This window comes from Equus asinus, chromosome X, assembly GCF_041296235.1.
Source record: "Equus asinus isolate D_3611 breed Donkey chromosome X, EquAss-T2T_v2, whole genome shotgun sequence".
Taxonomy (NCBI): Eukaryota; Metazoa; Chordata; class Mammalia; order Perissodactyla; family Equidae; genus Equus; species Equus asinus.
In genome coordinates, this window is record NC_091820.1 from 40,170,956 (window position 1) to 40,187,727 (window position 16,772).

At 48.0% G+C, this 16,772-nt stretch overlaps 1 protein-coding gene across 10 annotated transcripts; it reads right to left on the reverse strand.

Moving 5' to 3' along the window:
* Positions 1 to 325: 325 nt before the first annotated feature.
* Positions 326 to 15,348, reverse strand: USP11 (ubiquitin specific peptidase 11). 10 transcript variants are annotated; one of them, XM_044763401.2, is made up of 21 exons: positions 15,055 to 15,348; positions 8,557 to 8,666; positions 8,253 to 8,383; positions 7,829 to 7,946; positions 7,286 to 7,431; positions 7,098 to 7,159; positions 6,878 to 6,974; positions 6,335 to 6,508; positions 6,080 to 6,238; positions 5,515 to 5,739; positions 5,289 to 5,372; positions 5,087 to 5,181; positions 4,137 to 4,343; positions 3,403 to 3,455; positions 3,003 to 3,245; positions 2,842 to 2,912; positions 2,511 to 2,623; positions 1,388 to 1,537; positions 1,189 to 1,304; positions 930 to 1,018; positions 326 to 847 (listed from the first exon to the last, which is right to left on the reverse strand). In XM_044763401.2, the coding sequence occupies exons 1-21, from the start codon at positions 15,204 to 15,206 to the stop codon at positions 710 to 712; spliced, it is 2,733 nt and encodes a 910-aa protein (XP_044619336.1). In that variant the 5' UTR covers positions 15,207 to 15,348; the 3' UTR covers positions 326 to 709. The 10 variants fall into 10 exon arrangements, with proteins under 10 accessions (XP_044619336.1, XP_044619335.1, XP_070358829.1 ...); XM_044763400.2 differs by having other exon boundaries at positions 2,988 to 3,245; XM_070502728.1 differs by having other exon boundaries at positions 2,988 to 3,245; positions 8,253 to 8,463; positions 15,055 to 15,225.
* Positions 15,349 to 16,772: the final 1,424 nt, after the last annotated feature.

Here is a 16,772-nt window from a genome sequence, read left to right on the forward strand (position 1 = left end):
TCTGACAGAACTTGAGCAATTACTTGACCTCTGTACCTCAGTTTCCCCAACTGAAACTGGAGACGACAACTCCTACATGAGACTGTTGTGAGGATTATGAATCAATGTGTGTGAAATGCCTTGGAAAACAGTGGGCAGACAGTTGGTGCTGGGAATTGAGTCTGGCGCACAGATGGTGCTTCAAAAATCCTTATAATGGCACTTGACAAACAGGTGGCGCTCAATAAGCACTCAGAGCAGCATCCATCACACACTTAGCATTCAATAAGCACACAGGCAGGCATAAAACTGGTGCTTAGTACGTGAAAACACACCCCACACGATCGAGGAACACACTGGCACTTTATATATACAGAGTGGAAGGTACAGGTCTTGATAAGAAAATACACTCTGTGTTCAGGTGCACCCACCACACCCGGCTCAGAACACCCCAAGATGAGGACGGAGGGAAAGGGACAACCATAAATAGAGAAGAGAAGGGAAGGTGAAAGCTCTAAGGGGCAAACACAGGCGGGGAACACACTGCTGGGAGGAGACACGACGTCGTCTTCTCTGGGAGAGAGCAATATAGCGGCACAGGAGAACAGTAGCCACAACTAAGCCTGTGATGCCTGGCACGGGGAACCTAACAGAGGTAAGAGGATGGGGATGGATACGGGGTAGAAGAGAGCAGAGATGGCGTCCTTCCCTGTGGCGGAGCCAGGGCCTGTCAGTTTACATCCATGAACTCAGAGTTGGGTGGGGAACTGGAGCCCAGGGATGCTGGGGGGTCAGATGAGGCAGGCTGGGGTTGCAGGCGACGCGCCACGTCCTGGCGTTGGTAGAAGAGGACATAGGCTGCCTTGGACTGTGGGGAGAGGACAGGGCTCAGTGTGAATTGGGGGGGGGGGCGGTCAGGGGACGGGGAGAAGGGAGGACGGAAGCCATACCTCAATCTGATTCTCAGTCACAGGCGAGACGCTGCTGTCATCAAAGTAGTGCCACTGGCCACTGTCCTTGTTGCAGGCAAACGTCGTGTCTGTAAGAAAGGGGGAGCTGTCCTTACTCACCCTCCTGGCCCCGAGAGGTGTCCAAGTTCACTCTCTCACTCCTCCCACCCTGATGACCTCGCCACTGACTCCCGTATCCAGTCACCCACTAGATAGCCTGAGCCCCTGGGGCATGCCCCTGCCACAGCCTGGCACATACAGTGTCCATCACGCAGGCCCCCATAATGGTTGGAAACGGCGATGAGATCATATTTGTACAGCTCTGGGGCCGACTCGTTCTGCGGCTTGATGACAAACTCAGAGAAATCCAGGTCTCTGTGGGTGGGGAGAAGGTTAACACTGGCGCACCCCTCCCCACTCCCTGCCTCCCGCCCAGCCATCCTCCTCCTGCCCCAGACCGGATCGGAAACTCCACAAGGGTGTCCAGCTTCTCGCGGGAGAACTTGGTGTAGGAGAAGCGCTTCAGGTGGATGATGAGTGTCTCAGGCAGCATCCAGAGGTCCAGCTTCTTGGTGGCCAGCTGGTGCTGCTTGCAGGAGGGGCAGTACCTACAGACAGAGCTTGAGTCAGTACACACTTTCTGAGCGCCTACCGTATGCTCTGCACTGTGCCGCCTTCCCCGGCCACGCCGGGTCCACAGACACTGCTCTTACTTCTACCTCCTGTTACTCTAGTTTGCTCTCTTCACATAGGAAAATCCTGTCATTCATTCACCAAGGACTTACCGATTGTCTTTTGTATCAGCTTCTGCACTACTCTGTATTTTTGGTTTGTGGTTCATGAGATGCTAATCTTATTTTAGAGCCTGCCTCTAGCCCTCTAGTTTTCTCTCTTCCAGTTTGATTCACTGTCATTCACACGCTCATCAAGTATTTACTGCCTGCCTATTGCTGAGTCCTTGGGCACTACTTGTTATTTCTTCTCCCCTTCTGCTCCATGGAGACGCTGCTCTTATTTTTGAGACTGGCTTTATCTTTTTGGCTCTCTCTTCCTATTTTATTTGCTTATTCTGAAAGGATCTATTGAGCATCTACTGCACACCCCACACCATTATGATCAGTGAGAAGAGACACAGTGAACTGAAAAGTCTTCACCCTCAAGGGGTTTACTCTAACAGAGAAGACGAATGATGATGCAAAAGAGGACCTAGGACATGACATCCAGTGGTGTCACTGAGTTAGAAAGTAATGCTCAGCTAAGGAGTAAAGAGGGAATGGAGAGGTGATGGCTGGGGGAGGGGTGGCTTTTAACAGGCCAGTAAGAGAAGGTCTCTCTGATAAGGTGACATTTGATGGGAGACCTGAGCAACATGGAGTTCTGTCCTGTAGGTAACTGGAGGAAGTGCGCTCCAGGGAGAAGGAATAGCCTAGGCAAAGGCTCTGAGGTGGCAATAGGCTTGGAACGCTGGTGGCCAGTGGCAGGAAGGATCTGAATGAGTGTGGGTGTATTTAGAGGTAACAGGGATCTGGATGGGTGGTCCCACTCAGCTACACCCCTAGAGGCCCCATTCTGGTCCCTCACCAGGGGTTTTCCTTCTCCAGGGTTTCAACAGTGGTGAAGAGCTCAATGCACTCCTGCAGCCGCACCGGAGCCTTCTTTAGCACATACCCAACGCAGTCATGCTTCACATAACCCTAGGTCGGGGTAGGGGACAGCCAGATATGAGGACAGGTGGATCAAAGGGAGTGGGGGAAGAGACACACCAAGTGGTTGAGAGCATGGACTTTGAAGTTAGGAATCTGAGGCCCTGGGAGCTCTGTGGTCACGGCTTGGAGGAGTTCGGGAAGGGATGTGTGAAGAGCTAAACGGGCGCAAGCTGAAAAGTGCCCCCCATCCCTGGGATCTCGTTTACCTCAGCCTCCACCTCGTCATAGTAACGCTTCTTCATCTCTGGTTCCCAGTCGATGGCAATGTACGGCTGGGCTGGGGGCGAGGGGAGGTGGTCATGGGCCCTGCTGCCAAGGAAACCCCCCTCCCGCCTCCCCAACCCTGGCTCACAGCTGAAGGAGACACCATGGGTATCCTCGTTGAAAGTCGAGCGGTCGCTGGTCCCGTTGGAATTCACTGTCTGCAGGGTAAACAGGTGCTTGCGCCGTGCCCTCTGGGGCCAGTGAGATGGTCCAGGGGAGTTGTCCACAGGGGCCCGGCTCCCGCCTGCAACTCCAGAGCTGGGCCCAGCCTGCTCGGGCCCAGGGTCTTGGGAGCTGCCCCCAGCCACGTGTCCAGGCTTGGGGATGTTGTCCTTATCCTCCAGGTCTGCGAAGACAGGGGAAGATGTCAGAGATGGGTCTGTGTGAGCCCCAGGGGGCTGAGCTGTGGTGGACCTGGGTGGGTCAGACCTACCCCAGACCCTCTGACCCTCCCTCAGGCCATGTGACTGCTTATACGGACTCTCATCCTTCCTCTTCCTCACCTTTCTCATCCCCATCATCCTCGTCATCTGAGCTAGGTCTGGTCACATAGCGTCTGTGGAGAGAGCACAGGACTCTTGAGGAGGGGCACAAGAGGAGGGAGGGACAGAGCCCGGGATTCTACTGTGCTTATGATGGGAAGCCACTGGTAAACCCACACAGACACAGTTGTTAACGACGAGCCCTGAAGGTCTCAGGAGATGACACAGAAACGCATGAAGAGATGGCCTGACAACGTAGGACCTTGTGTACCATAATTAAGGAGCGCCAATCTTAAGTATGATAAGCCCCTGGTACACAGACGCACGTCAGCCGTAAATTCCAGTCAGGGAAGGCCTCCAGGGAGCAGACTTGTAAGTGCACCAGGAGGCAGACGTCAAGCCAGAGAGCGCACTGCCCTATTTGCCTCGGTAAGGACTCCGGATTTTAAGCACCGTGAAAATCTATCGGTAAAAACACAAATCACCAAGTCTCTCTGAGGAGGACACAGTTAAGTACAAGATGAAGTTGCCCATATTTTGTCTGTTTTGTTCACCTCTGTTTCCCCAACACCTAGGAGAAGCAGCAGCGAAGCCAGAGGTTTAGAGAAAGAAAAAAAAAACCTACAAGCTCCTCTCTGGACACGTGACGTTTGAGCTGTCTTGTGGACATGGAAGGGAGGTGGCAACTAAGCAACCAGACACCCAAGTCTAAGTTCAACCCCATCTCCGCCCCGCCCCCAAAAGGACAGACTCACGAGAGGCGGTACAGGAGGATGTGATATAGGGCATCCCAGGAGAGCCGGTCCCGGGGCACAGACACCAGGAGCGGGTGCCCAAAGAGCATCAGGCCATAGTAGGAGTTGTTGTAGTCCCGGGCTGGGGTGCGCTCCCGCAGGTAGATAGGAAGGACAACATCCTCTCTGGAGTTCTCACCGATAGCAGACCTGCCCGACACCTCATATCTGTGGGGAGTGGACATGAGGTTACGCCTGATCAGAACACCCAAGGGGGACTCGGGAACTCTGCCGTAGTTGCTCCATCCACTCACCCCTCACAGCCTGAAAATATTTTTAAAAGGGTCTGAAGAGTCACCTAAGTCACCTAGTGTTTTGTGCTTTGTAAAGTGTTCAATGATTTACACAGCACTTTGTTTATGTGAGGTTTCATAAAGCACTTTGGTGTTATCGGAGCGCTGAGGGGGCTAAAAAGTTTTAGTAACAAAAGGATTTAAAACCATTTTCTTTTTGGAAAACACTGTTTGGTTTACAAAGATCTTTTCTACTCCTGAAGCACTTTCTATTCTAGTTACCTAAAGATTTAAAATTTGTTCTGAATGCTTATGCTCAGAAAGTGCCTTAGTGTTCCCTATTTCAAAGACCACTTTTAGTCTTTGAGGACGGCAATGAGTAAGGAGTGCAGGTCAGCGTCTAGTACACAGAAAGTGCTCAGTAAGTGCTGAATAAAATAAAGAAGAAACAGGAGCCTCCCTCACATGACAAGAAAACAAACCCACAAGGATGCCCTGTACGAGGATCTGTTGCCGCGCCCCACTGTCAGCCCCAAGGCCCCTGCCCTCCTAAGGCACACGGCTGAAGCCCTGTGCAGGGCAAGCGCCCTGTCAGCCAGGCCGAGGAGGGGAGAGGGAAGGTGGTTACGTGGAGGAGGTTCCTGAGGAAGCCCCATCTCCCCTGGTCCCCTCACTCACATGAAGATATCATCTCGATCCAAGATGCTGCTCAGAGACTCTTCCAGCTGGTAGATCTTATAAAAGCGGTGACTGAAGACATCAGCCACCATCATCTGGGAACGGGATGCCGAGAGGGGGCTGGTCAGTCTGCAAGGTCTTCCTAGGCCCTTCTGCCTCCCTGCCCCTAAATCCCATCCTCCCTCCATCTGCAGAGCCTCACCCTTTCTGGCGAGACACCAGTGTGTTTGGCCAGAGCCACACACAGATCCGAGATCTTGCCTTTCTTGGGGACCACTAGCCGGTGCTGAGGGAGAAACAGTATGCACAAAAGAGCAGAAGGGTGTGTGGTGAGTTAGCGTAGGAAACCTTGAGGTATGGCAGAATAGTCAAATAAACTCTGACTACACGTCCCTCATTCCGTCCTCACATCCCCATTCCCCTCATACCTGCTCTGGCTTGCGGCGGGGGTCCATGGAGACAAAGAAGACCTCCATGACCCTCTTGTGGCTGACAGGCAGTGGGACGCTGAGGTAGCAGAAGGGGTCAAAGGTCACAGACACGTTACCACAATCAGGGCATACCAGCGTGGACTTGAAGAGGCCATGAAAAGTGTCCACGATCACAGAATCGTTCCGCCGTTTGTGGTTCTGCCAGGCCTCCTGAGCGACCTCCTGTTGACAGTGTCATGGTGGGTGGCAGGGCTTGCCCAGGGCAGGGAGAAACCATGGTTCAGAGTGGATGCACACGGGGTTAAAGTTAAGGTTGTGGCCACTGGTAAAGTCCAGAGATAGAGTCATAGCTGCGGCTATCTGGAATCTGGGTTCACGCAGGGTTGGGGTTTGTTCTGGGGAGACCGGGTGGCGGTTCACTCTGGGTTGGGTGTAGGGGCAGATGTGGTATTGGAGCCAAGGCTGGGACTGAGGTTGCAGTTGAGGTCAGGTAATCCCTGAGGCAGAGGCCTGAGTGACTTTAAAGGGGCTCTCAGGAAAGAGGTCTTTCAGGAGCACCTACCTGATCTGGTCGCCCAGCCGCATCGCATAGCTCCACATATTCCTTCTTTTTGACACGATTGAGGTCCTCATGCAGCCCATCCAGGAGGAACGACAGCAGTTCCTGTGAGTCATGCTGCTGGTAGCCCAGAAACTGGGACGCAAAGTGGCCGACCTTGGTCTGAGAAGATGGGCAGGGCCGTGAGAGCAAGAGGGAGTTAGGAGAGTCAAGAGAAGTCAGGGACAGGGTAGGGGGCAGCCCAGGGCTGAGTCACACCTTGAACACATGGGGCACGATGGAGCGGTGGTGGCCAGACCACGCCTGCTTCACCAGGTCTGCATAGGCCTCTGCAATCTCACCCTTCATGCCCAGTGGGTTGCAGAAGTTGAGCTCCTCCAGGTAGCGGTTTTTGAGGAAGTACTCAGTGAGCTGTGGCACATTGCTGAGGCACTGTAGGGGCAGGTGAATGAGACAGAGAAGAGGAGGAAGGGCAACCAAGGTGAGGACAGAGAAAAGGAAATGAGGAAGAAGGGGGAAGAAAGGGAGAAGGAGCAGCAGGATGAGGGAGAGAGTACAGCAGCATTTCAGGAGAAGGAAGAATGTGGTGACAAAGGACAGAAGAAAAGGGAAAGCAGGAGGCAAGCGGAGGAGAAAGTACAGACGTTTCAGGAAGGACCGGGGGAGTGTCAAGTCAGACTTGTGGGGCTCTAGCTTCCAACCTGACCCCATGCCCTGCAGAACCCCCCAGCTCTGTACCCAATCCCCATCGCTTGAAGCCCATCCCTATGGCTGTGCCACACATAGCCCTAATGGCCCAACCTGCAGGGCTGAGTTCATGAAGCACGTGTTGCCCAGGTTGGTGAGACCACAGATGCCTGGCTGGCCCTGGAAGTTCTCATCCTCTGATGCACTTTTCCTGGGGTGGATGAGAAACTCGATCAGCTGAGGGCCTACTATATGCAGGCGAAATGTGCTCGAGGGCTCAGTCGCTGTGCCGACTGTGGGACCCCACTCTGGACCAGACTCCCTAACGGCTTACGTGGTATGCGGCTGTGCGCTGGGCCAAGTGCCATCCTTGTTTCGGGTCTCCATGACAACCAGCTGGGTTGGAAGAAGAGAAAGAAAAGCAGGAAAGGCCTTTATGGAGGTCCCCTGGGTGCTGAGCCCTCACTTTCCCCACACTGAGCACAGCCAGTGAGCAGAAAAGCTCCCCCCCCCCCACCTCACCTGCCCAGTCTTGAGGGCGGCGTCGAGCACTGTGACACGTGTGTTGCACAACCTCTCAAAAGAGCCCTCTGCGTTCTTGACCCACAGTCGTGTCTCTTCCTGGGGGCTCACCAGAAACTGCTCTCGAGCGGTACGCAAAACTAGGTCTGTGCAGGGTGATGGAGCACATTCAAGGTTTTCCTGGGACCCTGAATGACTGACATGTTAGCATCAGACCCCTGACTCATCCCCATAGACCGTGCACTCTTGGTCAACACCTTGTGTCCCTGATCAATCTCGAAATGACTGATCCGCACTCAGGACTTGAGACCTCCAGCAAATATCCTCTGCCACACCAGCTAAGCCACTGGAATGCAGCTCACATACCCTAGGGACTCTACGGGACCCCCTCAGGGCCTCTGCCCAGCTTGACCAAGACCTTCTTGGTCCTCCAGTCTGACCAGTGCCTTCTCAGTCTACCATAGCCTAACCTCGTGCATTCTTAGGTCACCTCGCTGTGACCGTGGCTGGGACGCCAACTCATTCTGTGACCCTTAGACTCACCAACAGAATCTGTGTGGCTGAATTGAGCAGTGCAAGGTGTGTCCATATCACTGTGCTGGACAAGCAGCAGTTCTACTGGGTACACCTCGACCTCCTGGATACTGAGCAGCTCCACGACCTGGAAGGGCGCATACGCAGGTGTACCCACACAGCATATACACAAAGACGAAGGCACAACCACCTGAGATCAGAGGAGTGAACACACATGGTGTACAGACACACATACAAGGATCTGTAAGGGGAGCACACACATGCGGACACACCAAGACACCTGTATAATGACCTATGAGGAGAGAGGAGCGTACACACAGGTGTATATACACAGCGTACATGGAGACAGATATACACGTGGGTCTCGACCCATCCTGGGCCCACAAGGCCCTCCTCCTACCCCACTCCCCAGCACCCTCCCCACCCAATATACCTTGCGCTCAATTGGCGGCTGGCCATGCTCTAGACCATACCAGCTGACCAGGTAATGCCAAGCAGCCTCTGGGAGCAGCACATAATCCTCACCTTCCACCAGTCCCTTCTTGAGGCGCCAGTTTACCTGGTCTGCGGGGGGCGGGGGGAGGTGGCAGAGGAAGAATCAGGGAGGGAAAGTGATGAGTCACTCTGGCCATCTCACCAATGACCTAGCACAGAGAAGGGGCTTATGATCATTTGTAGGGACAGAGGGGACAAGAACTTGAGGGCTAGGCTGATGTGAGGAGGCAGAGGCCTGGTACCTTCAAAGAGCTTAGCATTGTTGATGCAGCCAGGGAAGGTGCTGGAGTCCTGGTCTCCTCCCTGCACGTACAATTCCCACTGTTGGTACCAGTGCTGTTCCACGAGGAACCTGGACCAGACAGGTAACAGGGGTGTCGCATGGTTATCTGAGGGTTAGTGGGACCACTTCCCATGGTCATTAGATGAAAAGTATCAACACATTGTAAGTCGAGGTGTCAAGTTTCATATACACCTAAAACTAATACAATGTTATATGGCAATTACATTTCAATAAAAAAAGAAATTCCTCCCAGAATGCAACATTAAAAAAAAGTTTCAGCATCATATAAAAATAAATTAGAAGCAAAATTTATTCAGTGAGATTCAGATTTGGATAAATTACCTAACTTCTTAGGATACTAAAAGAGATTTGATTAAAAACAGAAAATGTGCTCAATAATAGCAAAAAAAGCCAAACAAAAACCCCACACCCATAGTGCCAGGAAACATGAGGATTTATTATAGAATAAACAATACTTAGGCTCAAAATATCTGTTATTGCAGCTAATACTATAAAGCTTTAGCCTTTCATTAAGTGTGCAGTGTTTGCAAAGGATGTATAAATGGAGGCAAAAATCTTCAGCTAAGAAATAATTATTAAATTCTGAAAATCTCAGACACTGAAAAGAATTCAAAATGCTAAAAGAATCATAATGCTTTCTTTCAAAGACTGCGTATTGCCATTTTCTACCATTTTCCTATTTAGGATTTATTCTGGCTTTATAATAAACTTCTGAGCCTATGGTGACTAGCTAGCTCTTTTTAAAAACAAAATGATGATAAAAACCACATAACATAAAATTGAGCATTTGAATCATTTTTAAGCATTCAGCTCGACCAGCTCTCTTTTAAAGGAGAAACTTTTATATGCACTACTAGGATAAACATTTAGGTCTGCTGAAATCTGCCTTTGTAAAACGTCATGAGAAATTCTGAAGTCTGGAAAACACTTGACATATACTAAGTGCTAAATGCCTATCAGCTGTCCTGGTTCCGATCCCAGGGCTTGGACACAAAAGCTCATGTACACACAGACACAGACACACAATCCCCATCCCACACTCACACATGCAAACCTGCCCTGCTATGGGGTTTCTGACACCTAAAAGGCTATCCCAAATACTTAACAGCTTCAAAAAGACACTTTTTAAAAAGTTACAAAATTGATGAAAAATATGTAACATTGTATTGGTTAGTTTCCCAGCAATTTAACCCTATAAATGGGATTCTTTAAAATGGCAACTTGCCTTTGTTTGTAAAAGGATCAGAGAGGTGGGGGGATGGAAGGACAGAAAAACCTTGAATAGTCACAAGTCACCTGAATAGGCAAACATTTCTGTGGGGTTTTGTGGCTGCACTGACCCCGCCACAGACCCTGCACTTTACTCATGCTGGGGACACTCTCCCTGCCCTGGCAGATCACGCCACAGACCTCCCATCACTGACCCTACCCTCCACCACATGCACTTTCACCCCCACCTTCAAGGCTTTAAAATTGCCTCCATTTCCATTGACCAACAGTCTGAGGTTAATTTATTCAGTAAAGCTAATTTCTCATTAATGGAACCTTCAATGAAAAGGGAGGCACTGGCAGACTTTTTTTTAGAAGCATATTTTTAAGGAAAATTAACATTAAAATCACTCTTTATAGCAATAAACAAAACCTTGGGACCTGGCTACAACCTGAATTTCCAAAGGCTTCATATAAGACTGAAATTTTACACAAATTTTCACAAAATATTACTACCATATTTCTTCAAAGACATTAAAGATTTCTTTAACATCTCTAAAATCGAGATGTCACATAATCTGTCAGCTCAGGTGGCAGTCATGAGAGCTGTCATTGTCTGAACAAGAAGCACCCACATTGTTATACTTACTCTTAAGTATTCAATTTTTTTTGGATGCTATTGTAAATGGCATCTTTTAAAATTTAATTTTCTAATTTCTTCTTGCTAGTGTATAGAAATACAATTGATCTTGCTAAAGGCACTTACGTTTATTTGTGCTTCCTCAAATTTGTTAAAATGATAAGAAATACCTGCTTCTGAAAAAAGCTATTAAACAATATTTTCTGCTCTCTAGTTTTATCGTGTGTCTGCAGAGAAGAAAACTGGTTAAGATAACAATAATTTACATTATTGGTTAATTATACTAGGTACAATAATTACAGAGAAATAGAAATATGGATATAAGAGATATGATATCCTTGTTTATTAAAAGGTTGTTAGTTTATTGAGATGCTAAATGTAATATACAGTAACACTGTTCCACTAAATTTATTATTTATATACCTGTATAAGCCTAAATACATACATACGAAAGCATATTTATAAATCCTTTACTGTAAATTGTCACATGAATAATGTACCAAAGGAGGAAAATTAGAATTTGGGTCTTTTTCTGTAAAATGACCACATTAATTTACGCCCAGATTAGAAGTTCCTTTTTGATCACCCAATTATTAACTCTTGGTGCCTTTTGACATCCTCTTAATTCATTAAAAAAAATCTTAACTCATTTTTTAAGAGATTTCTTGTTTAAAAAAGTTAAGCTCCTAATAATCTGTTTATCACCGTGTTTTTACAAAGCTGATTATAAATATCTCTTGCCTTCACTTCAACTCTTATCTTGTCTCTTCTAACAACTATTTTTGATTTGTTTTTCCCAGATTCAGAATAATGACACTGTTAAAATGTTCTTTTATGCCAAAACTATCTCTGGGAAATAATACCAAGATTTGTCCCTTTGCTCTATGAATGACAATAGGCATAATTAGGTTTATCTAAAAGTCTCCAAATTTTAATTTACTTAAAATTTTTATGAAAGCTCTTCCATTTGTGAAACTTACCATTTTTTAAAAAAAGACAAATCAAAAAGTTTATCTTCCTAGGTTAATTATAGTGAATTATATATAATTAGGTATGCTAATATAAATATTTTTCAATAACTGACTACTTTTCAAGCTAAAGAGCATACTCATGTTCAAGCAACAAAAACTGGTACAGTAACTGTCTTCCAGAAGATTCCCCACTAGGATTCCAGATTCACAAACCCTTTTTCCCTTCTGGTTCATGAAAAGTCTGAACAAGCAGTAGGGGTATGGACTCAATTACATGGGAATTATCAAAGGCCTACTGTTCATTTCAGTCTTTCATTAGATCCAGTAGCCAAGGTATACCTACCTGGTGTAAGAGCTAGAGCAAGCGATCACCAAAGAAAAGTGAAAATTTCAGTTGACTTAGTTCTAGGGTCTTCACTAAACGTAATGGTTCCCGCGCTGCAGATTTCTCCCTGGGCAGAAAACCCTCAACGCTTCCAGGCTAGCCCTTAACCTTCAAGGAAACGTTGCTTTCCCTTCACACATCACTACCCATTGCTGGAATACGGAGCCCAGCCACCTGCCTTCCTTTACCTGAACAAAGAACCCCTTGCTTGCTTACCTCTGTTAGGGAACTATCCACACCCTGCACAGACCATCTAGAAACTCCCTCTGCTGTGCCTTATTTAATTGTCTGTAGCTGGTTCATCCTCAAAAAGAAAAACTAAAATTTGCTTTAAGGAGGCTATGCTATCATAGATTTGAATTTACTCTTAAAACATAAGCTTCTCCTAGAATTTAAATCAGTTTAGATGGCCAAGTTACTTAATTACCCTCATTGAGATCTGCCAACTGACAAAAGATAGAAGGCACAAATCCTAATACTAGGTATATGATTTGAGGGTTGTCCATGACTTCGAAATGCTGTCTAAACACAAAGTTCCTGACCACTGCGGGAAACCCCCTACAAAATGGACAACAAATTAAAGAATCTTGAGATGCTTTGCTCTTACTTAAACAGATAAGCATTCAAAAAAATGGAGTGAAGCAAAAATGCTTCAGGATATTACCCACAATAGCAGAGAGAAACTGGCTTCAACACTGAACCAACACTGATGGGGTAATTTTCTTTTATTGACAGAACATAATTTTTTTCATTGACATAACATAAATTTAACCATTTTAAAAGTGAACAATTCAGTGGCATTTAGTACATTCACAACGTTGTGCAACCACAATCTCTATCTAGTTCCAAAACATTTTCAACACCCCAAAAGGAAACCTGGGATGGGTGGTGTAATTTTCAAGGGTATTGTTATGACAAGGCTGTAAAGGTAGGACAGGGCAGGCACCAAAGCTCCCAGGCCCTTCTGAACATCTCCACATCGGCTATAAAAACGTTCTGGTTATTGTTGTTTATTCTCAGGATGGACTGAGGCTTTTCCTTGCTGGAGAGCTATAGCGCAATAGTAAAAAAAAAAAAAAAAAAAAAAAGCTTGGTTTCATATTCCCGATTGGGGAATCTCAACTTGTCTCTCCAGTAACAAGAATATATGTTTCACTAGTACCATGATTAAAGAACTCTGTAAAAGGTGCAACCCTCACTTCCAAAGGCCCTCAGGTGAGAGCATGCTCGCGGCATTTGAGGAACAGCAAGACTCCAATATGGCCGGATGGAGCGAGTGTGGGGGAGGGTAACCAGAGGGATCTGAGAAGAAATCACAGCCGGGGACCAGACTCACAAGTCACTTTAAGAATTTTAGCACTAACACTGCAGGAAATGGGAAGCTGTTAAAACGTTCTGAGGAATGGATGGACATAAATTATGTTTTGAAAAGAATTACTGTGTGCAGAAACAGGTACCTCCACAGTGGAGAAACCGGGCAGATACCACCTTCACTAAGAAGACATGAAGGCTAACGTCACCATTGACATCACGTGGATACCATGTACCACCTGATTAGGATGCGAAGGACACACGGTATGCATCCATATATATCCTCCACAAAATGAATGCTTAGACCACAAATAATATTTAGGGATGCACACAGTGGCGGAAAAACGTTAACGAAATTAAAAATTCAGGATCACAGTTTCCTGCGGCGCAGGGAGGGGATTTTCATCTGGGAGGGCACAGAAAGATTTCCTAAGGCAACGGTCTGAATCTTAACCTGGGCAGTGAATTCACAAATTTTTGTTTTATTATTCTTTAATTTTTTTACTTTGAAATAGACTCAGAAAAATTGCAAAACTAATACAACAAATTCCCATATGCCTTTTATCAAAACTCCCCAAATTTAACATTTAACCCATTTGCTCGATCACTGTTTCTTTAAACACATTTTTATATATGCTATTTGTTCAAGTATTTGAAGAGTAAGCTGTTTACATGATGGTTCTTTATTCCTAAATATTTCCGCACGTATTTCCTAAAAACAAAGATATTCTCTTTCATAACCACAATCAAAAGAAATTAGCAGTACTGATGTCTAATCTACAGACCTCGGTCAAATTTTACCAATTTTCTCATTAATATCTTTTACAGTAAAAAAGAGAAAATTAATTTTGAGAAGAAAAACCTGATTTTTAAGTAATTAACTTTTTCTGCTCCGGGATCCAATCTAGGATCACACGTTGCATTTAGTTATGATTCCTTAAATCCTATTAATTCCTTCAATCTGGAACAGTTCTTCATCCTTTGTCTTTCACGACCTTGAAATTTTTGAAGAGCAAAGGCCGTTTATTTTTATGGAATGTCCATCAATCTGGACTACATAAACGTTTTCTATAATCTTTTTAGGTCTTACGAATTTCACAATCTAAAAAACGAGATTCAACTTGGCGAGAAATAAAATGAACCCAGAAACAGTTCATTTCAAGCACTGGTTAGCAAAGAAATCAGTAAAACAAGCCGAGTTATTAAGATACGCATTGACATCTTTTTAAATTGCTAGTTTTTCCTGATTACAAAACGAAACGGTACCAAAACAGAAAACAAACGTAACATCGAAGGCCCCTCCCGTGCCAATCACCTGCACTTTCTCCCGTCCAGGGAAGAAGGCCTCGGCCAGAGGCAAAAACCTCGCCGCGTCACAAACTTTGCTCATTCGCAGGCGCCATTTTCTGCTTCACAGGCGCCGCCTCCCCTCTGCAGTCTTCCCTCGGCCCCAGGACACGCCCCTCGGCTCACGTCACAAGCCTCGTTCCCAGGGGCCAGCTCCCTGTCCCCGCCCACAGCCGTAAGGCTCGGAGCCCGCTCTCCGCCTGACGTCACCGCCAAGCCTCGTTCTCAGGGGCGGCGCCCCCGGCCTCTGTTGCAGAGACCGCCTCCTTCCCAGGTTTCCAGTTGCACCACACAGGCCTGGCCCCACCCCCGGGGCCGTTTCTTCTCAGGCCCTGCCTCCGCCTCTCCACAACAAACCCCATCTCGTTCTCAGGCGTCAGCTCCGACACGCAAGCCCCGCCTCTTTCCCAGATGAGGCGATCCACTCCTGAGCACGTCCCCGCCCCTCTCGTCCTCAGTCCCACAGGCCAGTTCCCCCGCCCCCACGGCGATTCTCCTGCGGACCACGGCCACCCCGGCGCCAACGCCCCCACCGTCCCCTCAGCCGAGGCTCCGCTCGCTGTCCTGCCTCACCAGCTTTCGCCGGCCCGCAGGGGACGCTCTCGCCCACTCTCGCTGCTCTTGATCTGGCGCCGCTGGCTCTCCAGGCCCGGCACGGCTTTGCGCTGTGGCTCTTGGTCCTCGGCCGCATCCACAGCCGCCGGATCTGCTGCGACTGCCGCCATGGCCGTTCACCCTCCTCTCACAGCCGCAGCAGCTGAAGATAGGAAGAGGCCCCTCAACGGCCACTTCCGGATTCAGGTCCCGGAAACGGAAACAGAGCCCCCCAAACGGCCGGGGGGCTACTGCCATCTTGGAAATGGACCCTACGCTCGGACGCGCCGAAGGGCTAGGCGGGCATCGGGCTGTGGGCGGTGATCTCTGCGACCAATAGGCAGGGTAAAACCTCCAGTTGGGAAGTGAGAAAGACAAAGGTGCCTTGTGGGATTCTCACGCCATGTTGAGTCCGGGCAGACGGTTGTGTGGGAGGTGGAGGGAGCGGTCCCCGAGGTGGACGAGGACATATTGGGGAGTGCTCAGGGATACAAAGTTCTGAGTCTTCTCAGACCCATGCTCTGCTGGGGGTCCCTACCCTTTCTTAGCCTGACCAGAATGCCTTTCCTTCATTGCATTACCCTTCTCATCCATCAAAACCCAACGCAAAAGAGGTCACCACCTCTAAAGCGCCTCCCAGCCCTGTGGGCCGCTTCCCTGCCTGAACCAGGTTTATTCTCTCGACAAACGTGTTGAAGGCAAGTTAGCCCCAGGCCCTGTGTATTTGTTGGAGTTACAGCAATAACTAATAATAGTAGGCTCTCTTTAAGTGCTTTACTGCACGTAAATAGTAGCCTTAGGCAGCAGATAATATCACTGTCCATGGGCAACAATGAGGCAAACAGAGGACCAGAAACATTAATTCACTTTGCCCCAGCTACTAAGTTGCCGAACTATGTTTCAAACTCAGGAATTCCAGTTCTAGAGCTGTGACCTTAAACACCAGGCCAGGGATTCTCAAACCGTGGTCCTAGGCTTTCTGCCGGCTCAGGAGACCCTCTAAAGGGGTTTACAAAGTCAAAACTAGTTTTTCACAGTACTTTTTCATTGCCATTCTCTCTTGCATGTGCGGTGGAATTTTCCAGGGGCTACATAATGTGAACAAAAACTCTTTGGAAGTCCTCAATTTTTAAGAATATACAGGGATTCGAAGGCCAAAAGTTTGAGAACTGTTGTACTAGGCCAGGGTTTCTCAACCTAGACACTTGGTATTTCTGTTGTGGGAAACACTGTAGGATGTTGAACTGCATCCCGGCCTCTACCCACCAGATAGCAGTAGAACCGCTCAGTTTGGACAACCAAGTGTTTCTAGACATTGCCAAACGTCCCCTGGTGGTGGTGGTGGGGATTATCTCCAGTTGAGAACACCTGCATTATGCTATGCCATCCTTTTCTCTGCTAGGATTCCCAGCCCTGCCTGTTGGTGGTAACTTTAATATTTCCCTCTCTGGCTCCCTGCATTTACCTGCCTATTGACTGTCCCTACCTGACCATCCCACAAATTTTCCAAGACAGGCTCATAATTCTGGACCTGTTTCAGTGACTTCCTTCACTGTCACTTGTCCATTCCCACAGGCAAGAACACACCTTGTCTTTCCATGCCTCTAGGCCCATGTACACAGGTCCCTGGGCTTGGAGTGTCCAGAATACCACCCCCCACACCCATCTTATAATTTACCTCTATTTTCAGTTAACCT

Bases quoted from the DNA above. Each gene is read 5' to 3' on its own strand.
- USP11 (XM_070502723.1), bottom strand. From the start codon at position 15,206: ATGGCGGCAGTCGCAGCAGATCCGGCGGCTGTGGATGCGGCCGAGGAC. The intron at 8,667-15,054 runs GTGAGGCAGGAC...TGTCTGGTCCAG, and splicing joins CTGCGGGCCGGCGAAAGCTG to GTTCCTCGTGGAACAGCACT. The intron at 7,160-7,285 runs GTGAGGTGGGGG...CTTCCAACCCAG, and splicing joins CCGCCCTCAAGACTGGGCAG to CTGGTTGTCATGGAGACCCG.